This window comes from Microtus oregoni, unplaced genomic scaffold (assembly GCF_018167655.1).
Source record: "Microtus oregoni isolate MIOR12 unplaced genomic scaffold, Mior012 000011F_ref0000422, whole genome shotgun sequence".
In the NCBI taxonomy this organism is placed as follows: Eukaryota; Metazoa; Chordata; class Mammalia; order Rodentia; family Cricetidae; genus Microtus; species Microtus oregoni.
This window is the reverse complement of record NW_024543070.1, coordinates 40,491,891-40,519,635: the sequence shown is the minus strand read 5'-3', so window position 1 is coordinate 40,519,635 and position 27,745 is coordinate 40,491,891. Positions and strand designations below refer to the sequence as shown.

General features: G+C 46.8%; 2 protein-coding genes across 5 annotated transcripts in view; one reads left to right on the top strand and one right to left on the bottom strand.

Annotated features, from left to right (window-relative positions):
- The first annotated feature begins 909 nt into the window (after window positions 1–909).
- On the top strand, window positions 910–26,789 carry Rmc1 (regulator of MON1-CCZ1). Of its 3 annotated transcripts, XM_041659873.1 has the most exons (20): window positions 910–1,091; window positions 1,457–1,533; window positions 3,397–3,481; window positions 5,738–5,794; window positions 7,709–7,795; window positions 14,120–14,260; window positions 14,499–14,602; window positions 16,323–16,412; window positions 16,508–16,613; window positions 17,529–17,640; window positions 20,802–20,846; window positions 21,027–21,080; window positions 22,426–22,554; window positions 23,139–23,245; window positions 24,882–25,001; window positions 25,181–25,258; window positions 25,523–25,627; window positions 25,718–25,786; window positions 25,867–26,092; window positions 26,634–26,789. In XM_041659873.1, exons 1-20 carry the CDS (start codon window positions 990–992, stop codon window positions 26,711–26,713), a joined length of 1,974 nt encoding a protein of 657 aa, XP_041515807.1. In that variant the 5' UTR covers window positions 910–989; the 3' UTR covers window positions 26,714–26,789. The 3 variants fall into 3 exon arrangements, with proteins under 3 accessions (XP_041515807.1, XP_041515809.1, XP_041515808.1); XM_041659875.1 differs by lacking the exon at window positions 26,634–26,789 and having other exon boundaries at window positions 25,126–25,258; window positions 25,867–26,034; XM_041659874.1 differs by lacking the exon at window positions 1,457–1,533 and having other exon boundaries at window positions 961–1,091.
- Window positions 26,496–27,745, bottom strand: part of Npc1 (NPC intracellular cholesterol transporter 1) — a 47,490-nt gene continuing 46,240 nt past the window's right edge. For both annotated transcript variants that reach the window (XM_041659871.1, XM_041659872.1), the window contains one exon: window positions 26,496–27,243. In XM_041659871.1, the coding sequence (XP_041515805.1) occupies window positions 27,161–27,243 (83 nt within the window). In that variant the 3' untranslated portion in view covers window positions 26,496–27,160. The remainder of the gene's footprint in view (window positions 27,244–27,745) is intronic.

The window sequence follows — 27,745 nt, the reverse complement described above, 5'->3', positions numbered from 1 at the left end:
TTTTTCCAGGTGTGGTTGGTGGTGTACACCTTTAATCTCAGCACTTGGGAGGCAGAGGCAGGTGGATCTCTGTGAGTTTGAGGCCAGGCTGGTCTAATTAACACAGATAGTTCCAAGCCAGCCAGGACTACCTAGAGAAATTCTGTCTCAAATGTAATAATTTTTTTTATTACATTCGTTTATGTATGTGGGTGCTGACTTACTACAGTGCATGTGTGGAGGTCAGAGGTGCAGGAGTCCTTCTATTCTTCCATCCATGTAAGTCTCAGGGATCAAAGGCCGTTAGTTAGAGCCATCTCGCTGGATCAGGACTTCTTCTTGGCCTCTCTGGCTCGTAGATGGCCGACCACCCGGCAGAGTGGGAACTTAATGCCCTCATCTCTCTTTTTCTTCTTTAAATAAAAGTCATTATCGGTTTAAGGCAACATCTGATGACTTCATTTTGCCTTAATTACATCTTTGAAGCTGCAAACGCAGGCACATTCTGAAATATTGGGGGTTAAAAGTTCAACATGAAAACTTGGTGGGGGAGGGCAGAATTTAGTCCCCAGTATCCTGGCCCATGACCGGTTGTTCAAAAAATCAGTCCTCGGGGCTGGGCACAGATCTCCCTGAGTGGTCGCCTGGGGCGAGTTAGGTCCTGAGGGGAGCACAGAAATCAGCCTCTGCTCGTAGGTCTCCTCTGCTGCACGATTACAGCCAGCCTCCTGCCTCATCCCTCCGACTAAACTGACAGGCGAAGAAACCTTGCGTAAAGGCGACAACTCACCATTGACTGGCAGTCTCCCGGCAGCCAGCAGGCTTCCGGGTCACGTGACTCGAGGCCCCCACCCAGAGGGGCGTGGCTATGATGGTGGGACCTTCCTGGGTCCAGTGAAGCGGCGAAGGCCGCGAGTCACGTGAGGCGGGGCGGGGCCTAGGGCAGCGGCCTGAGCGACGGCGGAGACCTAGGACGTCTGGGGGCTGCGGGTTTCCCGCGGGTCCCAGCCATGGGCGGCGAGGACTACTACCTGGAGCTGTGCGAGCGGCCCGTACAGTTCGAGAAGGCGAACCCGGTCAACTGCGTGTTCTTCGACGAGGCCAACAAGCAGGTGAGCGGCGCCCGCAGCGAGGCCCCGCGCCGGGACGCTTCCCGGCGCCGTACTTGCCGTGCGCACAAGGACTTAGCGCTGAGTGCCCGGTGTTTTGTGCGGGAGCAGAGACGGGTGTGCAATTGCACGGGCGGTGCTGGAGTGCGAGTTGGCTTTCAGATGGTCAACCTTAGGGTCTGGCCTGCTTGTGCACGGTGCTCTGTTTGCTCTCTTCTTTACTAAATTTGTCTGAGCACCTACGTAGGAATTTGCCAGGTTAGTTTGTTTAGACGAATCAAGGGTGTGGTACGGTAGACTTGATCCTTGGAAGGTTGATCTAGGTCTTTACAAAGCCCTGACCATTAACGTTGCCCCTTCTTCCTCAGGTTTTTGCTGTTCGATCGGGTGGAGCTACCGGAGTGGTCGTTAAAGGCCCAAATGATAGGAATCCCATCTCTTTTAGGTAATTTGCCCTTTTCAGAATAATATCCACGTGTAAACACTGGGGCTTTTCTGATTAAGAAAGTTGAATCGTTTTCTTTGGCCTCATCTGAGCAGCCTGGGATGGAATCCTGTGTGTAGGAGAAAGCAGTAGGCGCCTGCGGGTACAGTTTGACTGTCAGTAACCTGGGAATCAGAATTTCCCAGGACACCTACTTCCTGGTGCTTGAAGGTCCAGTATTCATGCACTCATTTCTGCTGTGCCGGACCTGGGGACTCCCCCTGAGGTTAAAGCCACAGACCCGCTGGCCCACTTTACATGAGTGAGTGAGATTGGTAACAGTGGCCCCTGTCACCTTCACAAGTGCCTAGGTTTGAGTGATCTGAATTCTTCTGATTGCAGCAGCAGAGAGAAAGTATTGCGTAGGGTCTCAGTTCACTTGTGGAGCAGGCCTGTGACCCCAGCCTTCTGGGAAGCTAGAGAGGTAGCTTGCAGGTTATTGGCCAGTCTGAGTGGCATAGCAAGACCCTGTTTCAAAAAAAATCCCTCGCTTTTACCATGAGTCAACTGTTTGAAGCAGAGGACAGTTGTTGGTCCTCATTCGGTGGCGGTGGCACACACCAGCGGTGGCGCACACCAGCGGTGGCGCACACCAGCGGTGGCGCACAAGTGACAACTGAATTAGCCTGCCCCTCTCTGGAACTCAAACTTAGTGCAGGAGAGAAGAGATTCAGCCAGTGTGTTTGATGCGAGTAGCTCTGTGCTGGGCTCTGTTCAGAATGTGGGAGGACTCGAGGGATGCAGTTTTGACCTTGAGACGGAGTTGAGCAAGGCTTAAAATATGAAGGGAGTGATTTCTGGTTGGATATTAGACCTAAATAACACCATGAGCAAAGGCATAGTGTTTTGGGGACTCTAGGTTAGGGTATCTGTAGGGAAGGGTACATGAGGAAGGTGTACTCACTGGCAGAGACTGCCTTGACATTATATTATGCATTCTTATGGGGATTAGGGCTTTTCCTTAATGGTGAAAATCTGTCGGGTCAGCTGTGGTGTGGGTATCCAGTATTTGAAAATAGTGTATTTCCCTGTCGAGAGCAGAGACAGCAATAACTCTGAGAGAGAGAGTGTTAGTTTGGCTGTGTGTTGCCCAAAGCCACGGGGCTCTGAGGTGCAGACACAGGCTCAGTAAGTTACGGGGTGAGGTGCACCAGTGACACATGGAAACTGAGAGGGGCCGGCCTGCCATAGGTGACATCTCGAGGTTCCCAGGAGCTCAAAGTGTTGGTAGGATGCAACATTGAACTTGTGTGTGCGTGTGTGTGTGCGTGTGTATGTGTGTGCATCTTTTCTTAACTCCTTGTGTTTTAGACAAGGTCTCCTTGGCATATTAGCATAAGTGACCCTTAGGGGCCTGCAGGTCTTTGTGTCCCCAGCACTGGAATTACAGTGCCACAGTATCGATTTTTTACATGGATTCACACTCTGGAGATCACACTTAGGTCTCTGTGAGTCAACGGAGCCCAAATACTTTTTTTTTTAGGAAAAAAAACAGCTTTATTGAGTTGTAATTGACTCACAGTGTGTTGCACAGTTACTGTATACTGAGATATTTACACACCCGGAAGCCATCCCTCTAACCCTGAGTGCATCTGTAGTCCTCAGGTATCCAGCAGTTCTCAGGCGATGTGTGTGACTCCAACCACTTGGCTGTGTCCTCTGTCCACTTCTCTAGCAAGTTGTTGATGTCAGTAGATTGTGTCCACAGCTTCAGAGTTGCAATTCTAGCATTAGGCTTCCCGCAGAGTCACGTGGCTTTTTGTCACAGAAGCAAGAGCTAGGATTCAGGGTACGTTCCCTCTAACATGTTCTTTCTTGTTTCAGAATGGACGACAGAGGAGAAGTGAAGTGCATTAAGTTTTCTTTAGAAAACAAGATCCTGGCTGTCCAGAGGACCTCCAAGGCAGTGGTAAGGCGGCGCACACACCAGCAAGAACAGAGGCAGGGCTGCTGAGTTCTAGTGCTTTCCTCACCCCGAGGGATCCAGTGATGCGAAGCTGTTGAGAGCGTTTGCAGTTGACTGGATGAATGAGCTTAGCATCAGTCTGACTTTAAAACAGTGTGTATTCATAAGATAAGACACTGTCTATCGCGACATTGTCACACTTGTGTACTGTGTCCCATGCTCATGTTCTGCCCCCATTACCTTCTCCTGTCTCCTCTTCTGGTCCCTCTCTTTCCATGTGTCCCTTTTCTACTGTGATTTATTATTTTTATGTGTATGGATGTTTTATCTGTCTGTGCAGCATGTGTGTGCAGTGCCTGAGGAGTTCAGAAGAGGGCATAGGATCCCCTGGACCTGGAGCTATAGGGGGTTGGTAGCTGCCATGTAGGTGCTGGGAATGGAGCAGCCAGTGAGTGCTCTTAACAATTGAGCCACCTCTCCAGCCTTTATTTTTTTAAAAAAGTAATTTGGGTTGTCCTGCATATTTGTGTTGCTTGCTAACTGGTAACATGGATTATGTGAGGTATATTTTTGACTACTTGGTGAATTAATCTCATTCAAGTCACTTCGTCTGCTGGTGTTTCTCTTGTCTGCTGCTGGATTGGGTAGGAATAGGTAGATAAACATAGTTGGAACGGCTTGCTGGCACTTCATCTCTTAGAAATCGTCGCCATTGCCCATCGTGGGATGGGATACGTGGTACTTCTGCCTAGCACAAAGGAGGCCTGCGTCTGCTCTCAGCACCCACTCACCAGCTAACCAGTGTTGTCCATTCAGTTCACTGCTGTCGTCTGGAGAAGCTTTGGGAGGAGAAGCAGGCTGTGCTTGCTGTGCTTTAGTATTGTATTTGCAGGAAGCCCGAGGAAAGTCAGTACATTTCCCTGATGTCACCCACTTGAGAAGTTTATTTCTTCTCTTTCTCCTCTCTCCCTCCCTTCTTCCTTTCCTTCACTCCCTCTTTCCTTTGCCATCTCCTCCCTCTTCTCCCTCTCATCCTTTCTCTTCCCTCTTTGTTTCTCTCCAACAACTCCTCCTTTTATGACCTGGGTTAGCCTGGAACTTACTACATAGCCCAAGTTGGTATTGAGCTTAGTGCAGTCCTCCAGCCTCAGCTTCTTGAGTGCTGAGATCCTAGGAATAAGCTGCCGTACTTTACTTGAGGAATGAATTTTAAAAGTCTCTTCATGAGTTCCAACTGAGCATTTGGATGGACTCTTCAGCTGACTGATGTCTTAGGGTTTCTGTAGCTGTGCAGTGACACCGTGACCACGGCAGCTCTTAAAGGAAAACATATCATTGGGCAGCTTACAGCTGCAGAGGTTCATCGTCGTCATGGTGGGTGGCACACAGGCAGATGTGCTGGAGAAGGAGCTGAGAGTTCTACACCTTAATCTAGGCAGCAGAAGCAACTGTGTCCCATTGAGTGTAGCTTTAACAAAGGAGATCTCAAAGCCCACTCCACAGTGACACACTTCCTCCAGCAAGGTCACACCTACTTCAACAAAGCCACACCTCCTAATAGTGCCACTTCCTCTGGGGGGCCGTTTTCTTTCAAACCCCCACAACTGGTAACCTGATGCTGGTGACAGTTAACCATAATTGGTCTCTCTGTCTTTTGTCTGTGGGTGTTTGTGTAGTTTGTTTTATTTATTTATTTATCTATTTGTTTTGAGATAGGGTTTTGCTTTGTAGCCCTGGTTGTCCTGGAACTCACTCTGTAGACCAGACTGGCCTTAAACTCACAGAGATCCACCTGCCCCTGCCTCCCTAGTCCTGGGATTAAAGGAGCTTTCCCGCCTGACATGAGCTATTTTCTAATCATTTTAAAAATCTGTTTGTCAGAGCTGGGCGGTGGTGGCACACCTTTAATCCCAGCACTTGTGAGGCAGAGGTAGGCAGATCTCTGTGAGTCTGTGAGTTTGAGGCTAACCTGGTTTACAGAGGGAATTCCAAGACAGGTTCCAAAGCTATACAGAGAAACCCGGTCTTGAAAAACCAAAACAACAAAAAATCTGTTTATCCAGCATAGTGGCTCACATCGTTAAATTCCTCCCATGGCTCAGAAGGCAGAGGCAGGCAGATCTCTGTGAAGAATTCCAGGACAGCCAGGACTATATAGCGAGACCTTGTATCAAAACAAACACATTTGTCCATTTTATCGCACGGTAGGCTATTCCGTCTGAAATTTTCTCTTTGTTTTTTTTTTTTTCTGTCTTTCAGGACTTTTGTAATTTTATTCCCGATAACTCTCAGCTGGAATACACACAGGAGTGCAAGGTACAAGGGGGGTGGGGCAGGGGCGGGGCCTCATTCCTCACTGCAGCTTCTGTTGTTGGTTGTTGGTTGGGTGGTGGAGGCACAAGCTGGGAATCCCGTCTAGGTTGGTGATGAGCTGCAGAGGTTGGCTGTGGGGCTATGGGTTCAGCTATGATGTTGGACATTTTCCCTTGTTTTGAAATTCTGGCTCGTTAGCCGTAAAGTGGAGGAGTGCATGAGCGAAGAGGTTCCTCTCAGTGCTGTCTGGGGCTTCCTCACTGCGCTTGCCGCCTTCTGTGTCTCAGGCCTGGGAGCCACCACTGCCTTCTAGTGATGTTCTCTGCAGTGTTCTTTCCTCCCACGTCCTTGCACTGTCTGTGGATATAGATCCTGGTCTCTCGGATAGATTAGTGCGGTTCAGTAAATGAGCCCACAGGAGCTCCTGGGGCAGCTGGGAGACTGACCTGAGCTGCCAGTGGATGGGAGTTTTATTTGGCATCTTATTGTTCTTGGTAAGTGGCACTCAAGAGGGATCATATCGACGAGAGGAGCCTCCACCACTTAGCCAGGCTCCTCCCAGCCCTTCAGGCCCTGTCAGTATGAAACAGCTCCTTGTCTGAGCCCTGCTGTGCCCATCTGCTGTTGGGCAACCCAGCCCTGGTCTCAGGCTGCTGGGACCCATCTTAGCCTGTGCTCACTGCATAACTTCAGGCCCTTGTACATTGTAATGACTGGGAGAATGTCAACACTTTGAAAGGCATAAGTTGGATTTTGGGTATTATCTTTTTATAAAACTCAGGCTTTCTCCTCTGGTCGGCACAGTAGAAGGAATTAAGATGCAGAGTCTTGGGTTAGGACAAAGATCTGGAAAGCTGTGTTTAAAAGAGCATTTGAATCACAGCATGCTGAGTTCCAGGTGGCCCAGCTTCATAGATCAATTCATAGATCAAGGCCAGCTTCTGTTGTCATAGTGAGATCTTTTTTTTTTTGGGGGGGGGGAGGGTTGTTACTGAGTAGCCATTCTGAGAAACTCATTAATAAGAGATAGTGGTAGCCGAGCCCTTCCGAAGAGTTGCACAGCCTTTCTTATTACAAATTAGAAACTTTAAGTCTTTAAAACACCACAATATAAATTTTATTTGTGTGTGGTATAACCATATAATGTGTGTAGGTATTCATGCTCTCACAGGTCAGTGAGAGTTGTAGAGTGTCCTGTGTCGTAGGATATTTTGTTTGTGCTCCTGAGACTGCCAATAAAGTTTATCTTGAATCAGAGGGTGGAGCTAGCTACTAATTGATCAGAATTAGCCATAGAGGTTTTGGAGGACCCAGGACATATAGAGGGACACAGGAAGTAATAGGGAGGGCCTTAGAGAGATCTAAGGGCCCCTTTGCTTTCAAAGATTTGTGGGTCCTTTTGGATCAAGGAGAGAGAGGAGGTCACTGATCGCTTTTCCACTGTTTCTCTGATCAGTCAGGTTTTTACCCGAGTTTTGATTTTTTTTTTTTTGTTTTAATAAATCGCTTAACCCTGCCTTGTGCTCCGCATTTTAGGCCCTTAGGGCAGATCTCTTTCTGAATCTGGCTGGTGGCCAGCAAGCCCAGAGATACACTGTCTCTGTTCCCTCCCACCCCAGTGCTAGGGTTATGGCCATTCCTGGTGATTTGTGTGAGTGCTGGGGATTTGAACCCCAGCCCTCGAGTTGTGCAGCAGGTGCTCTTACCCACTGAGGCATCTCCTAGCCCCTTTTGTTAATTTTTATTTGTTTATTTTTTGGGGGGGGTAGTGTCTCATATAGCTCAGCCTGGCCTCCCACCTGAAACACAGCCAAGGATTTCCTTGAATTCCTGGTTCTCCTGCCTCAGCCTCCCAGGAGCCGGGATTATAGGCATGTGCAACCAAAGCTAAAAACATTGTTTCTGCAATTCTTCCAGACCAAGAATGCCAACATACTAGGATTCTGCTGGACCAGTTCTACAGAAATAGTCTTCATAACAGATCAAGGCATTGAATTTTACCAGGTTTGTGTGGGTTGTTTGGTTTTCTAGAGAAAGCAAGGCAAAGGGCAGTTCAGCAGCCTGGTGTTGTGTACCGGGGTTCACAGGAAGTAAAAGTTCATGGTCCCTAAAAATGACTGTCAACAGTTTGCGCACGTCTTCACGCTTCTCTACACATTGTTATTATTATTATCTTTTACAAAAGGGGACTGTTGGAAGGGAGGCCACTTGCTGGTTCCCTGCTGCTCAGCCCTGAAATAATTACACAGAAACTGTATTATTTAAATCACTGCTTGGCCCATTAGCTCTAGCTTCTTATTGGCTAACTCTTACATCTTAATTTAACCCATTTCTAGTAATCTGTGTATCACCATAAGGTCATGGCCTACCAGCAAGTTTCAGCATGTCTGTCTCCGGCAGTGGCCCCCGCAGTGGCCCTGTGGCTTCTCCTGACTCTGCCTTTCTTTCTCTCAGCATTCAGCTTAGTTTTCCCCACCTACCTCTATTCCCTGCACAGGCCCAAGAGAGCTTCTTTATTAACCAATGGTATTCACAGCATACAGAGGGGAATCCCACATCACTTTTTTTTTTCTGTTTAAATAAAAAGGAAGGTTTTAACTTTAACATAGTAAAATTACATATAACAAAACAGGTATCAAGCAATAATTACAGTTACAATATTTATATCTACTTTATCTTTTATTATAACTAAAGAAAACTGTAACTATAACTATAAATTCATCAACTTCATCAAAGACTCCAGAAGGATATAATATTACCTAAGTAAACAGGAAGTGCATTGTAAGCAACTTTCAAAACTCTAGAATTGACAGACATCTCACTGCCTGGACAGTCACCCAAACTTGTTCTGTACTTTTGGGGCATCCATCTTTGGCCTAAAGGCCCAGAGTATCCAGCAGACTTTTCCACAAAACAGGAAATTTCAAAGACAGTTCAACCTATATTGGCAGCTTGTCAGTCACTTTCTTCTGTGTCCTGCAGAATGTCTAGCAGACTCTTTTTGTTCTTTTATGAAGCAGGAACCCCGAAGGATTGTCTCGTCTTTAGGCAAGTTCAGCAGTCATTTCTCTGTGGGTCCTGCATGTCCAGTTCATCAAGCAGTCCAGGCAAGAGCAGTTTCTTGTGCAAATGGCTAGCATACTCCATAAGGAGCCTCTTCGATCCCCATCTTCCTCTTGAAGTAATTGGTGCTGCCAGGAGCAGATGTGTCTCATTTTCATTAAAAGTCCTAAGTTATTAAAACATTTTAAATGCCATATTCTGTAGTCTTTGAAAGGTTTAAAGACTGCATATCCATCTGAAATACATCTCTGTACATCTAGAAAACCTTTTTGTCTTTTTGGATTTTGTTTTGTTTTGTTTTTTTGCTTTTTCGAGATAGGATTTTGCTGTAGCTATCAAGCCTGTCCTGGAACTAGCTCTTTTACACCAGCCTGGCCTCGAACTCACAGGGATCCACTTGTCTCTGCCTCACGAGTGATGGGGTTAAAGGTGTGTGCCACCACTGCCTGGTTCATTTAGAAAAATCTAACTAACATGATTACAAAATTGGCTATTCTAGATGACTGTCTATTAACCTATATTTTTTAATTATACATTTTATTTTTAAATGAGCTGGACACAGTACCTTAATCAAGAGTAGAAATATACATATAGCAAAATTGATCTTAAATTTGTATCAATAAACCAAGATTCATACCAAAGCAAATCTCTATAGCATATTCCCCCTTAAATGTAAACAAACATTTATAAACATTATTTGGGAATATGGATGTAGTTCTTCTCCAAACCGCTTCCTGCTTTTTGTTGGGTGAAATAATTTTTGGGGGTGTTCACAGTGACCTTTTGGGAGGTGTTGGTCCATCAAACCACATTAGCCTGGAATGAATCCACAGGTTCTCAATCTCTGTGGGAACAAAAGAAGAACCTCTTTTCCAAAGCAACATATCCTTAGACCCCAATTCTGAAATCAAGATACCTTTAAAATATTTATGCTGGTTTAGCTTAGCGATCCCCAGAATCAAATGTCCCTCTGCAGTCAAAAAATTCAAAGAAAACACAATAATATACATAATCCATACTCTCTGTTTTTAGTCCATCTTTATTTGTTTTTATTCTATCACTTTTTAATATTTTATTATATCTAAAGACTTTTCTTTTAAGATAGAAACACTATAAAGCTTAGGCTATTCTTGACTTTGAGATCCTTCTTCCTCAGCCTCCCAAGTATTGTAGTATAATTTTTATCTGTAAACACATATTAGACTGGCAGTCAGGTATTTAGGTCCATCACAAATAGTGTACAGATTGCAGTTTTTCTTCTCCCTGAGACAGGGTTTTTCCATGTAGCCCTGTCTATCTTGTAAATTATTCTGTAGACCAGGCTAACCTTCAGACTTTATTTTATTTTTAACTCTGTATATATACTCTTTTCTTCTCTCTCACAAGCCTACGTACATTTATCCAACACTGTGACCCCTTTAGAGGTCTATAGCTGTATGAATCTGTCCTCTTGTGTATCTGTAATTATTTTCTGACCAGGATGGCTTCTTAAAATGCTAAGCACTTCTTAAGAACCTAAGCTGCAGCATTGCTAGGGGAAATAAGGCACTGCCTGCTTGCCCCGCCCAGTCCAGCACTGCAGAGCTGTTCCTTGCCTCTGAGAGCCATTAAGCTGTTGTAGCACTCTGCTCACAAAACCCATTTAAATGCTCCGTAGCTGGACCTTGTCAGACTTCTTACGGTCAGCACGGCCCAGGAAGCCACAGCCATTTCAAAACAGCGTGGATTTTTTTTCTGCTACCACTGAATCAGGAAAACCTCTCTTAAAGGAAGCATGCCTCTGCTTGCTTCTAGCAATCAGAGCCCACCCAAGAAAATGCCACTACCAAACCATACTTAACTGTGTTCTTTTGTGTCTATGATTCCTTTTTAAGCTTTTTCAGGTTTTATGCATATTTAGTTAGCCATGTAGGGTGCCAGTTTATTGAAAGGGAGATCACTTGTTGGTTCTCAGCTGCTCAGCCCCGAAATAATCACACAGAAACTATATTATTTAAACCACTGCCTGGCCCGTTAACTCTAGCTTCTTATTGGCTAACTCTTACATCTTAATTTAACCCATCTTCATTAATCTGTGCATCACCACAAGGTTTTGGTGCGCCAGCAAAGTTTCAGCACGTCTGTTTCTGGCAGCGGCTTCATGGCTTCTCCAGACTCTGTCCTTCTTTCTCCCAGCATTCAGCTTAGTTTTTTTCACCTACCTCTATTCTGCCCTGCTTAGGCCCAAGACAGTTTCATTATTAACCAATGGTATTCACAGCATACAGAGGGGAATCCCACATCAGGGGACTCTTGCATATAAATTTCTGCAGCCTAGTTTTTTCTTGCGTAGCTGTATCTTTTGCTGTTGTTTCCACATTTTGTTCTGAGAACAGTTCTGCTCTGTGGGTGATCTGCTTTTGTCTTGCATTTCCTGTTCCAGGATGTCTAGTTCAAGTTTAGTGTTTTATAGTTATAGTTAGAAAGTTCGGTGAGTTTGCTTACATCTTCATAGATAAAGCAGTACTTGGAATTACATAGATGCGAACAGATACCATGACATTGTTATAGAAGTTTGAACTTTCAGTAGCAGTGTGGGAATCTCTTTTGTGCTATGTTGCTGGGCCTGGATTCATTGGTTTATAGACAGTTCCCATCTTGGAGAGAGAAAGAGTCTCACTGCCTACTAGGACAGGGTTCTCAGCCCTTGGGTTGTGACCATTTATGTTTCCCTTCCTGGGACCATGTCAGCTTTCTTTGGCTTCGGAGAAAGTGTATATTTGAGTAGCGTTAAACATCATCAGTTACCTTATGAAGCATCCCCAGAACTGAAGCTCTTCACACAGAGACAGCTTCCTTTCTCCTTCCCCCAGCCTACAGCCACTATCACTGCACTTGTTGACTGTGTTGTTATTCATGTAATAGTGGTTAATACAGTGTCAGTTTGTTCCTGGCTTATTTTAGTTTGCATTGCTGTCAGGGTTCCCTCATGTTGTCGCTTGTGGCAGGATTTCCATCTTAAGACTGGGATGCAGTCACTGGACTGTGTTTTTTTTTGTCCACTTATCTCATGATGGGTATTTAACTACATCTTTTTGCTTTTCTGAATCATGGGTGTGCAGATACATTTCACAATTTGGTTTTGATGTTTTAGATGCATGTAGTCAGAGTGGGATTGCTGACTTTTTGGCCAACTGCTGGGCTTTCCCATCACCATGCTGTAACCCCTGCAGAAGTGCACAGGGCTCTAGTTTTCCACATCCTTGGTTCTGAGGATCAATGCATGCTAGGCAAGCTGACTGGGAACGCCTGACAATTGTCCTGTCTCAGTTGCTGTATTAGAGTTGTCACCGTGCCCTAACAGTCTATTTTTTGCTTTGCTAATGTCTGTTTTAATGGACATGAGACACTCTCACTGAGGATTTGACTTCTATTTCTCTGATGGTTAATAATGTGGAACACCCCTCCTCACAGCTGCTAGAGCTCACACGTAGGGCCTGGTCCTTGGAAAGGCTTCTGCCCCAGCCTGTAGCATGTTCTTATACACATCACCTGAGATTACACACTGCAATGCAGATACTGGGGAGACACCATAGCTGTTATTGCACATGTGAAATTATAGACAGGAGCAGACTCAGGAGTTTCCAGAGTCAGTGGTCCTGCAGGCCTTGGCTGAACAGGATTCTCCTCCATCAGAGATTCATTCCTCTGACGGGTTGATGTCTGAACACTAGCTGTCACCTGCTTTATATTCCCGCAGCCTCTGACAAGGACTGTAAAGTTTAAATCCATGAATGGAGAAGCCTGGATATTCTGGACACAGGCTGACAGAGGGGCTCCCTGCAGTCATCTCTCTCTCTCTCTCTCTCTTTTTTCTTTTGAGACAGGGTTTCACTGTATAGCCATGGCTATACTGGAACTCACTGTATAGACCAGGCTGGCCTCAAACTCACAGAGATCTGATTGCCTCTGCTCCCCAGTGATAGGATCAAAGGTGTGCACCACCACCATCCAGCCCCCTACAATCATCTTTAAAAATCTATCTGCGCTCAGTGGTCAAGAGCATGTGTTGCTTTTTCAGGAACATAGTGGGTCACAACCACCTGTAACTCCAGTGCCAGCATATTAAAACGCCTCTTCTGACTCTCATGGGCACCAAACACGTACCTAGTCCAAATAGATGCATGTAGGCGAGACGTTTGTTACACATAAAATAACTCTGAAAACAATCTGCTGTCTCTAGTGAGAAAGTGTTCATTGTAGGTCTTCGGGTTCTAACACAGGTTCAGTCTGATGAGGTGGGTCAGCACTTGCCACACAGGCCTGACGATCTGACTCCGATCTCTGGAGCCCTAGTGTAAGGAGCAAACTGTCTCCCAAAGTTGTCTTCTGACCTTCATGTACACAGTGTGACATACCCATGTTGACATACACACACATAATAGCAAAAAAGAAATAGAACTCTAGCAATGCTCCTTCTGGTTTTTAGTATGTACTGTCATGTCTCAGTGCACATGTGTGGGGGTTGGAGGGCAATTCTGGAATTTATTTCCTGCCACCTTTTCGTGGGTTCTGGATCAGATTTAGATCAGGCAGCAGGTGCCTGTTCTCTGACCCTTTACACTCTTATTTTGTGAGGCTTGACTGACAAGGTTCATGCTCTATGATATTGATTTTCCTCACAGGCCTTTGGCATGTTACTGGGTGAGAGTTGCTATCTTGAGTCTGCGCAGTGTTTTGACTGTGTCAGAATATGGAACAAACAGTTAGATGTGCCTGGACTCTAAAGTGCTGCACTTGCGAGCAGTCTTTGTAACAGTGAGGTTTCAAAGGGGTCTGCCTGGGACCCAGTGCCAGGTGGGGTACGGATGGAGCCTGGTGGCTCATGGGAAGGTGGCTGACTCAATGCCTGGGATCCATGCATTGCTTCACTTTGACTGCTTAATGAAAGCTCTTCGGTGCATGGTGCCAGAGCGTGTGGAGGCCCAGCCCTGGTTATAATTGCTGTTCCACCACTCCCAGCCTCTGTCAGCCCGAATTTCTCATCTCTTATGTTGTCTGTTTCTCAGGGTGTAGTAAAGAGCCTTGAAAAGCACTAGGCACATGGTGCTTTATCTATTTATTTTCATTACTAGGAATGGCTGTTACCTGTGTAATCGTTGACTGGACTTACTTGTTTTGGTGTTTGGTGGTGTTGGGCTTGAACTGGAGCCACATGCTTGCTAGTCCATCCCGAGCCCTCAGTGGGCAGTCTCTTAATGTTTTGTTTCTTGACCTTGGTCCCAGGTGCTGCCTGAGAAACGAAGTCTCAAACTCCTGAAGAGCCACAACCTCAATGTGAACTGGTACATGTACTGTCCCGAGAGCGCTGTGATCCTGCTGTCCACCACAGTCCTTGAGAATGTTCTGCAGCCTTTTTATTTTAGGGTGAGAGTGAGCCCCAGGCCCCTCCCTAACCCAGCTCTAAAGCAGTGATGAGTCAAGCCCCTGAAAGGAACCCCATCCTCAGCATGACCACCAGAGGCACACTTCCCTGTCTGGCAGTTCAAGAATGGTTGGTTCTCTGAAGAGGAATTAGGAGACAGTGTGTGCCTTCATTGATTTAACGTAGAGCAGCTAAAACATGGAAGGAGTGTGTAAACTTTCCTAAACTTTCCCCAAACAGGCTGGCACCATGTCGAAGCTTCCCAAGTTTGAGATTGAATTACCAGCTGCACCGAAGTCAACTAAACTTAGCCTTTCAGAACGAGACATCGCAATGGCGACCATGTATGTCTGTCTTCCGAGGGTTCCTTTTGTAATTGCCACTAGTGACCCAAGTAACGAGGGCGTGTTAGGAGCTCACAGGAAAAGAATCCTTAAAACAGATAACAAGAGCCAGGCGGTGGTGGCGCACGCCTTTAATCCCAACACTTGGGAGCAGAGGCAGGCGGATCTCTGTGAGTCCGAGGCCAGCCTGGTCTACAAGAGTTAGTTCCAGGACAGAAAAACCTAAGGTCTTTTGACACTTTTTAAAAAGATTTATTTTTATGTGTACGCTTTATCTGTATGTATGCGTATGCACCATATGTGTGCATCAAGTTCCCTGGAAGTGGAGTTAGAGAAGGTTGTTCGCTGCCCTTGGGTGCCGGGAATTGAACCTGGGTCCAATTGCTCTTAACTGCTGAACCATCTTTCCAGTTGTATCATTTTCTTTTGATTGTATTCGTTTGTGATCTCAGCATGATTTTTTTTAACCTGTCTTGTCTGACACAATGAGAACATTGAAACAGTTTCAATGAAACATTTAAACAATTAAATAGGTTTGCCATAGAATTTTAAAAAATTGTTAATTGAAGCGTAGGAAGGATTTTTAAGCTAATATATAAATGTTCATATACATATATATACACACACACACATTTATATATGCGTGTCTGTGTGTGTGTGTGTGTTTTTTCCTTTTTTTCTTTTTGGTTTTTCAAGACAGGGTTTCTCTGCATAGCCCTGGCTGTCCTGGAACTTACTTTGTAGAGCAGGTTGACTTTGAACTCACAGAGAGTGCCACCACTGCCAGGCCATCAAAATACCTAATTTTTAAAACTCTAACAAAGAAGGAGTGGAATTATTTATGTAGGGAATTATATAATCGCTTGGAAATACAGGTATCTCAAATTTTACGTTTCATACTCTAAACCTTAAGCCAAAATGAAATCAGTACAAAGAAACATTTTCTGCCCTGCATCTCTGCTTCAGGGTTTGCTCCAGGGGCTGAGGATGTGACTTAGTAACTAACACTGGCTGCTCAAGATTCTGAGATTATCCCCAGGTCCAAAAACAAATTCCAAATCACTTCTAGTTTGGCTCTGTGTTTCCCACCTTAGCTTTTTAAAAATTACCATTATTTTAGTAGACTATACTGCTCCCTTTCCTTCTGAGGGCAGAGAAGTGAGTGCAGTCTGGCTGCAATGGCCGGGACCTGTTCTGTCCCTTTTGTGTCTTTTCATGTCACCGGGGCACTGAATTCATTGCTGGGAGAGAAGTGCTCACGTCTACTGTGGAGAGTGAGTGTCCTGTCTGTTAGGGGCTGTGTCCTGCTACTCCGGAAGAGAACACAGAGCTGGGAGTGAAATGGCGTTGCTTGTCATGACTGCTGGCCTGCTTCTCTTCCCTGGCTGGACTCAGTGCTTGCCTTCATGGCTTTCTTTCAGAAGACCGTAATCAAATTGTATGTGGAGAAATTTTATTACCCCTTTAAGATGGGCTTATACAGCCCAGGCTGTGCTGGAACTTGTACAGTAGTCAAGGTGACCTTGAACTCCTGATCCTCCTGAGTGTCAAAATTAGGAGCTAAGCCACCAAACCCAGTTTATGTCATGTTAGGGTTCAAACTCAGAGTTTTGTGCAGCTAGGCAAGCCTTACTCTGTTAACCCAGCTACATACCCAGCTCGGGGGAGGAGGGACTTTTAAATGGCCAGTTATGCCTCATGCACCTCTGTCTTTGCTTAGATACGGACAGCTCTACGTCCTCTTCCTGCGGCACCATTCGCGGACCTCCAACAGTACGGGAGCGGAGGTGGTGCTGTATCACCTCCCACGGTATGTCTGCTGCCGCACGTTCTCGCCCCTCTTTGATTTTAAAACGGAACTGAGGCTTGCTGACCTCTTGCCACAATCTCGGTGTTGTCTTTCAGAGAGGGCGCATGTAAGAAGATGCACATTCTGAAGTTAAATAGGACGGGAAAGTTTGCTCTAAATGTCGTGGACAACCTGGTAGTGGTCCACCACCAGGACACAGAGGTAGGACTTGTGCCCCAAGCTGTGCTGCTGTCTGCTTTGGCACTTGTTTTTGAGACAGGGTTTCCCTGTGTAGCCCCGACTGTCCTGGAACTCACTCTGTAGACCAGGCTGATCTCGAAGTCAGAGGTCCCCCTGTGCACTGACACTGCCGCCACCACCACCACCACCACCACTGGCTTATGCCAGGACTCTCAATAGGCTTTGTGAGAACTGGCAAACCCAGACATGGGTGGGAAGAGTACTTAAGTGCAAAGGAGCTAAACAGCGATTCCCTGACAGTTTGTCAAAAATCATTTCAGTTTGGGGACACAACTCGCTTGGTCGAGCGCTTGCCCAGTGTGTTCCCTCCCCAGATAAAAACCAGCTGTCATCGTGCACACCTATTCCCTAGTACTTTAGCACAATAGCGAGCTTAAGGGGCTGCAAGAATCCCTGTCTCAGAAAGAACCAAAGAAGTTAGAAACGTTGAGAAAATTTTTGATTTGATCTTCGGAGCTCTTACTCGACTGAGCCAGCCGGGCTGGGACTCTGCTTCAGATCCCCAGTGTCATGAATCTGTGGCCTTTTTCATGTGGTGAGTGTGGGTAACAGGATTTGACGATGTAGGCCCATCAGTCTGCAACAGGTCTTCTCCAAATGTCTAACTGAACACCTGGCAGCACGCAGGCCTGGGGGTCACGCTGCTCTATCTCTGTGTCTGAAGCTATTTCCAGTCCAAGTGAAAACGACCTGCCTGTATCTCTCTACAACCTTACATTGAAGCAGGCCGTGGGTGCAGGAGTATTGTGGAAGTGATAAGGGTGGAAAGGGACATGTGAGGATGAGGTCCCTCTGTGTGGAGCGCTGGGCTGGTGCGAGCGGAGGCTCCAGGCTTCCACACTGGCGACATGCGATGCATTTCTCCCTACCCTGTAGACATCAGTGATATTTGACATCAAGTTGCGGGGAGAGTTCGATGGCAGTGTGACTTTCCACCACCCTGTACTTCCAGCCCGGTCAATCCAACCTTACCAGATCCCTGTGGCAGGTAAGAGAATTCCGTGGGCTAGCAGTGCTGTCTTTTCCCTTGGGCAATATTCTTGCTGGAATCGTCAGGGGTCATATTCAGAATGGGAGAAGGAAAATGGACTCCCAGAGGGTTAACTCAGGACCTTATTCTCACCAGGCAGATGCTCTACCACTGAGCTACCTCTCCAGCCACTAGGGATTGAACTCAGGACCTTACCCTCGCTGGGCAGATGCTCTACCACTGAGCTACGTCTCCAGCCAGTTTGTTCTATTTTATAAAAACCAAACACTGCTGCTGCTTCTCTAAGCTGTCATTGTTTCTCGAGAAGCAATTTATACATTAAATGATTTTTCCTTTGGAGAAAATACTTTTCCTTCCTTGGGTCTCACAATAGAGAGTTGAGATTACCAGAAGGCAAAACCAAAGCCTTCCTCTCTCTCCCTCTCTTTTTTTTTCTTCCTTTTTTTTTTTTTTTTTTTGGTTTTTCGAGACAGGGTTTCTCTGTAGCTTTGGAGCCTGTCCTGGAACTAGCTCTTTTAGACCAGGCTGGTCTCGAACTCACAGAGATCCGCCTGCCTCTGCCTCCCGAGTGCTGGGATTAAAGGCGTGCGCCACCACTGCCAGGCCTTTCTTCCTTCTTTTTTTTTTTTTTGAGGCAAGGTTTTTTTGTGTAGCCATGGCTATCCCGGAACTCACTCTTGTAGACCAGGCTGGGCTCAAACCCACAGAGATCTGCCTGCCTCTGCCTCTTAGTACTGGGATTAAAGGTGTGCACCATCACACCTGACTGCTGTGTGTACCCTTTTAATGTTGGTAAATCCTTAACATTTTTCTGTTTCCCCTGGCTTTGTAATCCTGGAATTAAATTCAGCTGATTGTGGCTGTTATTTTAATGGGGTCACATACCCCTTTGTTTCTAACATTCTGGGTTGTAGTTAAGATTTGTCTTTTATTTTGATTTATGTCCGTCTGTGTGAATCTGCATATATGTATGAGCATGTGTGTATGGGTGCTGCCAGAAGTCAGAAGAGGGTGTTGGATTTCCAGCAGCCCATGAAAATGTCCCCAGGAAGAAGTGTGTAAAGATCCCTCACTGTGGTTGATTTTAAGGTTTATTTTTTAAAATATTTTATGGATTGAGTGTGTAGCACAGCCATGTCTGGTGCCTGATGAGGATGCTGGATCCCCTGACACTGGAGTTACAGTTGCCTACTACCACGTGGGTGCTGGGAACCAAACCCAGGTCCTTTGTCAGAGCAGCAAACGCGCTTCCCCACTCAGCCACCCGGCCAAACCTGACACAGTGACAGCTTACAGGTGTGATTCTGGCCAGTGCCCACAGGTGTGGTTCCTGAGTGTATTCTAGATCATTCCTCCTTCTGAGATGGGGAGGAAGTCAAGAGAGTAGCAGGTTAGGAGCTGAGAGAACCCACTAATAACAGGGTTTCTTAGTTCTAATGGAGACTGTAGAGAGTTAGCTGATCAAATCCCCAGTCCCTGGTGTTTCACAGGAGGCACGTGTGAACTGACCTGTGACAGTTGCTCAGCCTGTGACACCCTTATGTGCTTTGTGGGGACCGCGAGAGCCACACTCTAGGTGGCAGGCCATCAAACATTCAGCTGGCCCATCGTGCTGTGAGTGCCAGGTGTCTGACGGCCTGAACGCCCTCCTGTGTGCGCTCTGGCATCTGGCTCCCCTAGATAATAACATGACCAATAAGGAGGAGATGATGGCAAATGATTGACTGGGGAAAACCCTCGGCTCTGATCTAGTAGTAGAGGATCGATAAAGGAGGCTAATTGCTTGATAAACCTGCTAACTGAAGGGGGTCAGATTAGTCTGGGAGACGACTGACAGTAAGAGGTCAAGAGCGCATGCGTGAGTGGTGGCCTTTCTTGGTGTGTTTCCTGCTGTACCATGAGCCCAGCCGGTACCGACATTGGAACTGATTTTGAGAGAGATGTTGGTTTTGTCTTGCTGAACAGGTGGCTTTTATTTGACTGCTAATCACCTGAGGTCTCGAAGGCTGAAATGCCCAGGCTCTGCATTGAGGCACGGCATGGGCACTGGAGTTTTCCTCTTCTGCCTGGCGTGCAAGTGCTTTCCTGAAGCTTATCTGCCTGTGCACAGCCTTCATCTGGGTGGTGGTGTGTAGAGAGACCGCCTTACTGAGGCAGCTCAGTAATGCCGTCTTTTGAGTCTATCTGGGTAATTGGCACAGAACTGGGAGCCCTCCTCATTTCCCCAGGGTGACTGGGATGGGTCCCTGTCGTGTGAGGACGGGAGGACTTCTTAGCTGAGTTCTCTTGCGCCTAGACCTGCCAGTGCAGTGTAGTGGGGCTCACTGTCCACTTGACTAAACCACAGCCATCTTCCTTTGCATCATCAGTGAACCTGGGTATCCCAGGTGTCTCTTTCTTTCTTTCTTTCTTTCTTTCTTTTTTTAAAGACTTATTATTTATTATGTATTCAGTGTTCTGCTTGCGTGTATCCCTCCTGAAGGCCAGAAGAGGGCACCAAATCTCATTACAGATGATTGTGAGCACATGTGGTTGCTGGGAATTGAACTCAGGACCTTGGAAGAGCAGGCAAAGCCCTTAACCACTGAGCCATCTGTCTAGCCCCAGGTCAATGTCTTAGAGTTTTAATGTACACCTGTAAATGGTGATGTGTCATCTCCAGTTAGAACAAACCTGGGGCTGGGGACGCGCACGACTCAGTGGTTAGGAACACTTGCTGCACTTGCAGAGGAACTGGGTGTGTTTCCCAGCACCCGTGTGGTGCTGCAGAGACCCCAGGTGATTAGCAGTCAAACAAATGTGGTAGACAGCTGTCTGTAACTCCAGCTTCGGGGATCCAGCGTCCTCTTCTGGCCTCGTCAGGCACCAGACATGTATGAGCTACAAACATATACACCTGGGTAAAACACTCAACCCATAAAACATTTAAAAAATAAACTTTAAAATCAACCACGGTGAGGAAATCTTTGACACACTTCCTGTTTCTGGGGACATTTTCATGTCTGTAACAGACACTGTCCTTCTTCCCAGGTGTATCATTAGTGAGACAGGACAGTCTCTTCCTCCTCCCCACCTAACTACAGTTAGTAATGTCTGCTCAAGGCAGTACGAAGTATTTTTTCCTGGCTGCTGGTCACACTTGTATTCTCAATTTGTAGGTCCTGCTGCTGTGACCAGCCAGTCTCCAGTTCCCTGTAAACTCTGTATCCTCACAAAGGTGGTGTCGCTGTGCACAAAGGGACTGTGTCCCCACCCACTGCACTGGGAGCTGCTCCTGGGGACGCAGGCCTTTTGTGGCCTCCAGTGTGGGGGCTGGGCAAGTGCTAAGTGAAACAGGGCTTGCCTTCAATTTTCTTCGACTTGGAATTTCCTTTAACGTATAGATTCTTCATCATGGATCGTCTTTCAACCAGACATCATTATCAGTGCAAGCCAAGGTAGGTCTGCATAGCAAAGTGTGTGCTGACTTTAGATTCATCACCGCCATTGCCGCTTCCGGTGTGAATCTTCTAAATGACCCCTCCCTTCAGTCTTGAGAATAGGATTGCATCTCACCTTAGACTCACATCTGTAGGTTCATTCTTTTTTCCATGAGCATGTGTGATTCTTACAAGTAAGGTGACTGAGAATGGCCAGTCCCCCTTACATTCCTGTGGCCATTTCAGAAAACTGCCTTGGTGAGTGTGTAGAAGGAGCTACGGGCAGGCCTGCTTTTCGTCCCGCCCGGCTCCCGCATGGCTAGCTTGACACCCAAAATAACAACACACAAACTGTATTCATTTAAACACTGCCTGGCCCATTAGTTTCAGCCTCTTCTTGGCTAATTCTCACATCTTGACTAACCCATTTCTAATAATCTGTGTAGCACCACGAGGTGGTAGCTTACCAGAAAGGATTCTAGTGTACGTCCATCTTGGGCTGGAGTTTCATCGCGTCTGCCCTGGAGATGAGCGGCATGGCGTCTGCCTAACTTCCTTCTTCCCAGCATTCTGTTCTGTCTACTCCACCTACCTAATTTTCCGACCTATCAGGCCAAGCAGTTTTCTTTATTGATTAACCAATGAAACAACAGATTGACAAATGACCTTCCCACATCATGAGTGGTCCGCGTTTTCATCCCTAACTCCACCTCCCCATGGACTTCTGTTTGTCTTCACCCCTTATTTCGTCTTGCTGGTGAGCCCTCCTTCAGCCTCTTATCTCTTCCTGTGGCTTTGCATTTGAGAACGCTGAGTTAATCTTTAGTCACTTTGGGAATTTTCCAGCCTCATCCTCTGGGGGGAGTAACGAATTCACTTCTCTTCCATACATTGACAACAGTGCCAGATCTTGGAAGCTGAGAAATTGGTCCCTCCAATTATTTTTGATGTGACATACCTTTCTCCCAAGGAACTCTGAGAAACCAGCTCGCCTGTTAGTACATGCCTAGGCTAGTGAGTGGATAGCAATCTCACTATTGTTTGGGCCTCACCTCTGTATCTATGAGTCAGTACAGAGAAGGAACTAAGTACGCCATCTACAGTGATGGCCCAGGATGGGCACGTTGTAGGGAGTGGAGTGCTGTCCTTGTCTCCATGGAGATAACACTGGTGTGACTCTAAATGCAGTTTGCTCAGAGCATGACTGTCAGTTCCTCCAATCTGCCACCTTCCTGAGTGTCCTGAGTGTTGGTTAGGAAGACAGGGATACTAACTGTGTGTTTGAAGAGGTCTGGGGTGCTCTTTGTTGGCTCTGGCTCTGGCTTGCACTGTGTTGCTGAGCTTGCTGCCTCTCAACCCGTAGGTTACCTCTGGAACCTCCAGGTGAAACTTCAGCCCATAGTCAATCTCTTGCCAGATAAAGGGAGGTTGATGGACTTTCTTCTCCAGCGGAAGGAGTGCAAGATGGTCATCCTATCTGTCTGTTCACAGAGTAAGTGGACTGGTCCTTCCCACAAGGTCTGTGCTCTCACCACCATCCTCTCCCCTATCTGCCTCCTGAGTGCTGGGACTGAAGATGTGTACCATCACTGCCCAGCCTACCACCACCTTTAAAAAAAATAGTTATACCTGTGTGTATATGTGTATGGGCACGTGCCATGGTACACAGTTGGATGTCAGAGAATCACTTAACGGGAGTCTGCTCTCCTAGCATTGGGATCTGAGATTGAACTCAGGCCGTCAGGCCTGGTGGTGGGCGGGTGCTTATTGCCTGCTGAGCCATCTCGCCAGGTGCCCCTACCCCCATCTTTCATCTTTTGCACTTAGGGCTGTGTATTTGAAGGATGGATTACTTAACCCTTCAGAAATACTGGGAAACGCACAAATGATTTGTAGGCAGGTGGCTTCAGACGAGATCTGACTACACACCCAGTGCCCTCTAGTGACACTTGCCTTGCTTGCTTCTTTGAAGGTCCTTGAAGACAGGGTTTGCATTGGTCACCTTTGCGAGTCCTTGTCACCGCCATACCGGGATTCTCATTACACTGGGTCTGACGTATGTGTTGTCCCTTCTAGTGCTGGCCGAGTCAGACAGAGCCACGCTGCCCGTGATAGCCACTGTTTTTGATAAACTCAACCATGAGTATAAAAAGTACTTGGATGCTGAGCAGAGCTACACCACGGTAAGTTAAATTGTGAAGGAGTCCTGCCACACAGTGTAGGTTATGTAATGTAATGTCAGAGGCTTGGTGTTGGCAGCACAGGGTGCCAGTCACAGGCCGAGTCCCTGCATGCTCCTAGCTTGAGGCTTCGATCAATACCTCACTCTTCTGCTTTTTCAAACCTGTTTGAGCTCACCTGTGTTTATGTTCTTGGTGTTCTTCTATTTTGTAGAAAGAAAATCACCCTTGGCTTTGGCCAGAGCCTGTACTTGGTAAATTAGAGATGTGGTTTTTACTGTTGGCTACCTTCTTCCCTTCACTTTAGCGAGTATTTACAAATACAAGGTTATCTAGAGGGAAGTGTGGGAGAGGTGTGAGGAGTGTCCAGTGTCTTCCCCCATTTTGATGGGTTTGTTTCGTGACCAGATTTTAACGAGGACTGTGAGTAGAGGTTTGAAAATGTCCATTGGAGCCTGGATCACTGTTGGGTCACACCTGAAGGCCATGACTGTCCCTCCCCCAGAGTCCACCAGTAGCCAGTAGTTCAGCAGGGAGGGTTAGGGCCTTGTGAGCCTCTCCCACATCCGTGATTGACTGCTGATAGGTCCAGTGCAGTGCAATGCAGCTGTTGTGGGATGCTGGCAATAGCTGTGTCAAGCTCTATAGATAGCAGTTTGCAGCCCTTTCCCTGTCTTCTGGCTTTTATATCCTGTTTCCTCTTTTGTGATGTTCTGAGCCTCAAAAAGGGATGAGTATTTGACAGTCAGCTGTCTTCAGTGTCTTGAGCAGCCACATCTCTGCATTCATTGGCAGGACCACAAGAAGGTTTATCCTAAGATTAGCAAAAAAGGATATCCTAGAATACTGCTGCCATCAGTATCAGAGGCGTCGGTTAAGTTCCTAGCACTGTGTGTTTCAGTTAGTAGACATCACACGTTCAGTGAAAGGTTGGGGGAATTCGTGTGGCTGTACAGCACTGTGTACTTCTGGTTTCTGAAACAAGAACATTTGAGACAATAGGAGACATTAGTTTAAGGGTGTGATTACCCACAGAGGACACTCTGTCCCTGTCCTGTGTCAGCCCTGTTTGGTTGTGTCCTGGGCTGCGGTCAGTGGTTTTGGGCCTCCACACTGTGATGAGGTATGAAGAACAAGCCATCTGCACTGAAGTTGAGCATGCTCACTAGGGACACACAGCAGGAGCAGCTCTGCTCGGTCACCACTGAATCCCCATCACACTGGGCTGTGACTGTGACCTAGACGGTGCTGGAAATGTTGAGATTGGTGAGGCCCTGGATCCATTTCAAACACTACAAAAAGGAATCAAAAATCCCAACATAGACCGAGTGCAAGAGCCATTCCTTTACTGTCTGGTAGAGCTTCGTAAACGATGGTGCAGTGGCCAAGAGGAACAAAGAAAGTCAGGTTGGTTCCAAGTCTCCAGAGGTTAGAAAATGTGTGATTGTGGCTTGGTTATTTAATCTGATCACGCACGAACCCTGGAGTGTTTGCCAGGACTAGCTCTGCTTTGCAGAGTTGTGTCTGGTCTGTCCCAGGTCTTGCTCATGTTCGTTTGGGTAAGGATTCAGCCTCAGGTTGACTGTAATGGGACTGTTTCTGTGGACGGTGACTAAGGGCATAGCTTGTCTCACTTCAGGCAGTAGAAGCAGGGCAGAGCCGGAGCAACCCGCCTCTCAGAAGGCCGGTGCGGACCCAGGCGGTGGTGGACCAGTCCGATGTGTACACACACGTGCTGTCGCCGTTCGTGGAGAACAAGGTGTGTTGGGTTCCTGGCTTTTGTGGGGCAGCCACAGGAGAGGGCCTGGGGCTTTCCAGTGTGGACGGTTCACAAGGGCTAATGCAACTCCAGCAGAGTAGAACACTGGACCACTTTACTGCAGATCAGTGGGCTGCCTGCAGCTTCTTTTACAACTGAGAAGACCCCTTCCTCCGTAGGAGATGCCGCACAAGTTTGTGATAGCTGTGCTGATGGAATATATTCGTTCTCTGAACCAGTTCCAGATCCCAGTGCAGGTACCTTCAGAAGGGTATTTGCTATCCTACATTAGGGGAATCAGGTCAGGACTCCGCCAGTCTAAGAAGAGATAGCTTTTTCGTGTGCAGAATTTTGGGTGGTTTTTAACATGGCATTTGTTTTTGTGGGGATGGAAACTTTGGTGTTGGTGGAGAACACTGTTACAGCTAAACTATGGCCTGGGAGGGAGTTCAAACTGTTGCAGCCTCAGCCAGCCATGGTGAGCGACTTGGTAATGTCTTTTACCTTTCTTGTGTTCCTAGCATTACTTACACGAACTTGTCATCAAGACCCTTGTCCAGCACAACCTCTTTTACATGCTCCACCAGTTCCTGCAGTACCACGTGCTCAGCGACTCCAAGCCTTTGGTCTGTACCGCTGGTTTTTCTCTTTGGTAGTCACTACAGCCTCCCAGTGGTGGCCTTTCAACTGAAGGTGGTTGGAACCCTGTCTTTCAGGCCTGCCTGCTGCTGTCCCTCGAAAGCTTTTATCCTCCCGCCCACCAGCTGTCACTGGACATGCTGAAGGTAACTGTTCTGCCACAGCTTTAGATGTCACCAGCATCCCTTCCTGTGGCTGCCCTGACCTCCATCTTCCTCACTTTCAGAGACTGTCAACAGCAAACGATGAGATAGTGGAAGTTCTTTTATCCAAACACCAGGTGTTAGCTGCGCTAAGGTTCATCCGAGGCATTGGTGGCCATGACAACATTTCTGCGCGCAAATTCTTAGATGCCGCCAAGCAGACTGATGACGTCATGCTCTTCTACACCATATTCCGCTTCTTTGAGCAGCGGAACCAGCGTCTGCGAGGGAACCCTAACTTCACACCAGGTGGGAGAGGCCCGGGGTGACCACAAACAACAGGAGCAACTTCTGGGTGGGAACTTAGGAACATTCCCAGCAGCCCACCTCACCCTTAGACTGGGGTCTCTATTGAGTAGATTCAGAATGCTGATGCTCTCAGCAGAGGATTGTTCAGGGCTGAGGCATTCAGGCATCTCAGACATACTGTATATATGATCTTGGAGTATCCCTTAAGACGAAAATGGTGATAAAGTAAGACGTGAGGGAGAACAAGCTTGAGTTACTATATATATATACATGTGTGTGTGTGTGTGCGTGTGTGTAGTGCAGATAGCATGAGTGACAGGTCACAGCCGCCCAGTAGTTTAACACAGGGCAGCTGGCTGGGGTTGAAGGTAGGAGCTCTGCAAAAAGATTAGTGATCTCAAAATTTAGGAGGATGAGGTATTTTATTAAAGAAAAATAAGTTAAAACCCAGTATATCAGTATATAAGCCAGGAGCTTTTTGTCTGCATTTCCTTCCACGCCACACACCGCTGGCTGGTGACTGAAGCCATTCTCCCTACAGGAGAACACTGTGAAGAGCACGTCGCCTTTTTCAAGCAGGTTTTTGGAGAACAAGCTCTAATGAGGCCTACAACATTCTGAAGTCCCTTGACAGTTTTTAATATAAAAATGTACAAAGTTAATTTATTGCATTAATAAAGCTCTTTAAACTACAAAATGTTGTAATAAAGTACCTACAACATTCTCAAATGTTGCTAAAAATAAGCTATACAATGTGTGTGGTGGCTGACTCCTGAAAAGAGGAGACAGCACATGGACTGGCTTGTCAGAAGTGTGATTGGGTCGCATCCACTGTCCTTCCTCTTGCCCGAGACAAGGTTTCTTTGCTGTAGGGCTGACGACTGTCACCTTCAGATTCCATACTACATGAGCTCCTGAGTTTAAATGGTGGGTGGGCTGCACCTGCCACAGCTGTGACACAGCCCATCGCCTGGGAACAACCAGCACCCAGCACGGCCTGGACAGTGTGGCTGTCCTGCAGTAGACTTGACCTATCCATAGACGAAGTCACCAAAGCCCGCTACAAGGCTAAAAATTGAGGAGCCGTTCTCGCTCTGTCCCTTTGTATCGATCTTGAGTGGTCTGTCTTTTAGCTTTAGTTACCGACGGTCCTATGTGAGACAAAAGAAAAGAAGTATAAACAATCTAGGTATAGAAGAAAGCCCTGGTTCTGTTGATTTTTTTTTTTCTATTTTGTGTGCAGGTGTTTTGCCTGTATGTATGTCCATGCATGACATGTATGCAGCGCCCCAGAGGCCAGAGGAGGGTGTCAGTTTCTCTTAGACTGGAGTTAGAGACAGTTGTGAGCTGCCATGTGGGTGCTGCTCGGGATCAAACCTGGGTCCTCTGGAAGAGTGCCCAGTGCTCTTAATCACTGAACCATCTCTCCAGCCTTCAATTTTCTGTTTTAATGATTCAACTTCCTAACAACGCTGAAAGGTGAATCACTCTTGTTCTCTTCAAGCAGAGGCCATTTGGATGAGGTGGGATCACCAAGAGCAGCAATAGCATTTGACAGGCTCTGGACAGTCACCACCCTGGACTGCTGGGAGGGCTGGCTGTTTCCTCCTTCATCTCATGGCAGTAGCCAGTCAAGAGTTGACTTCAGAGTAA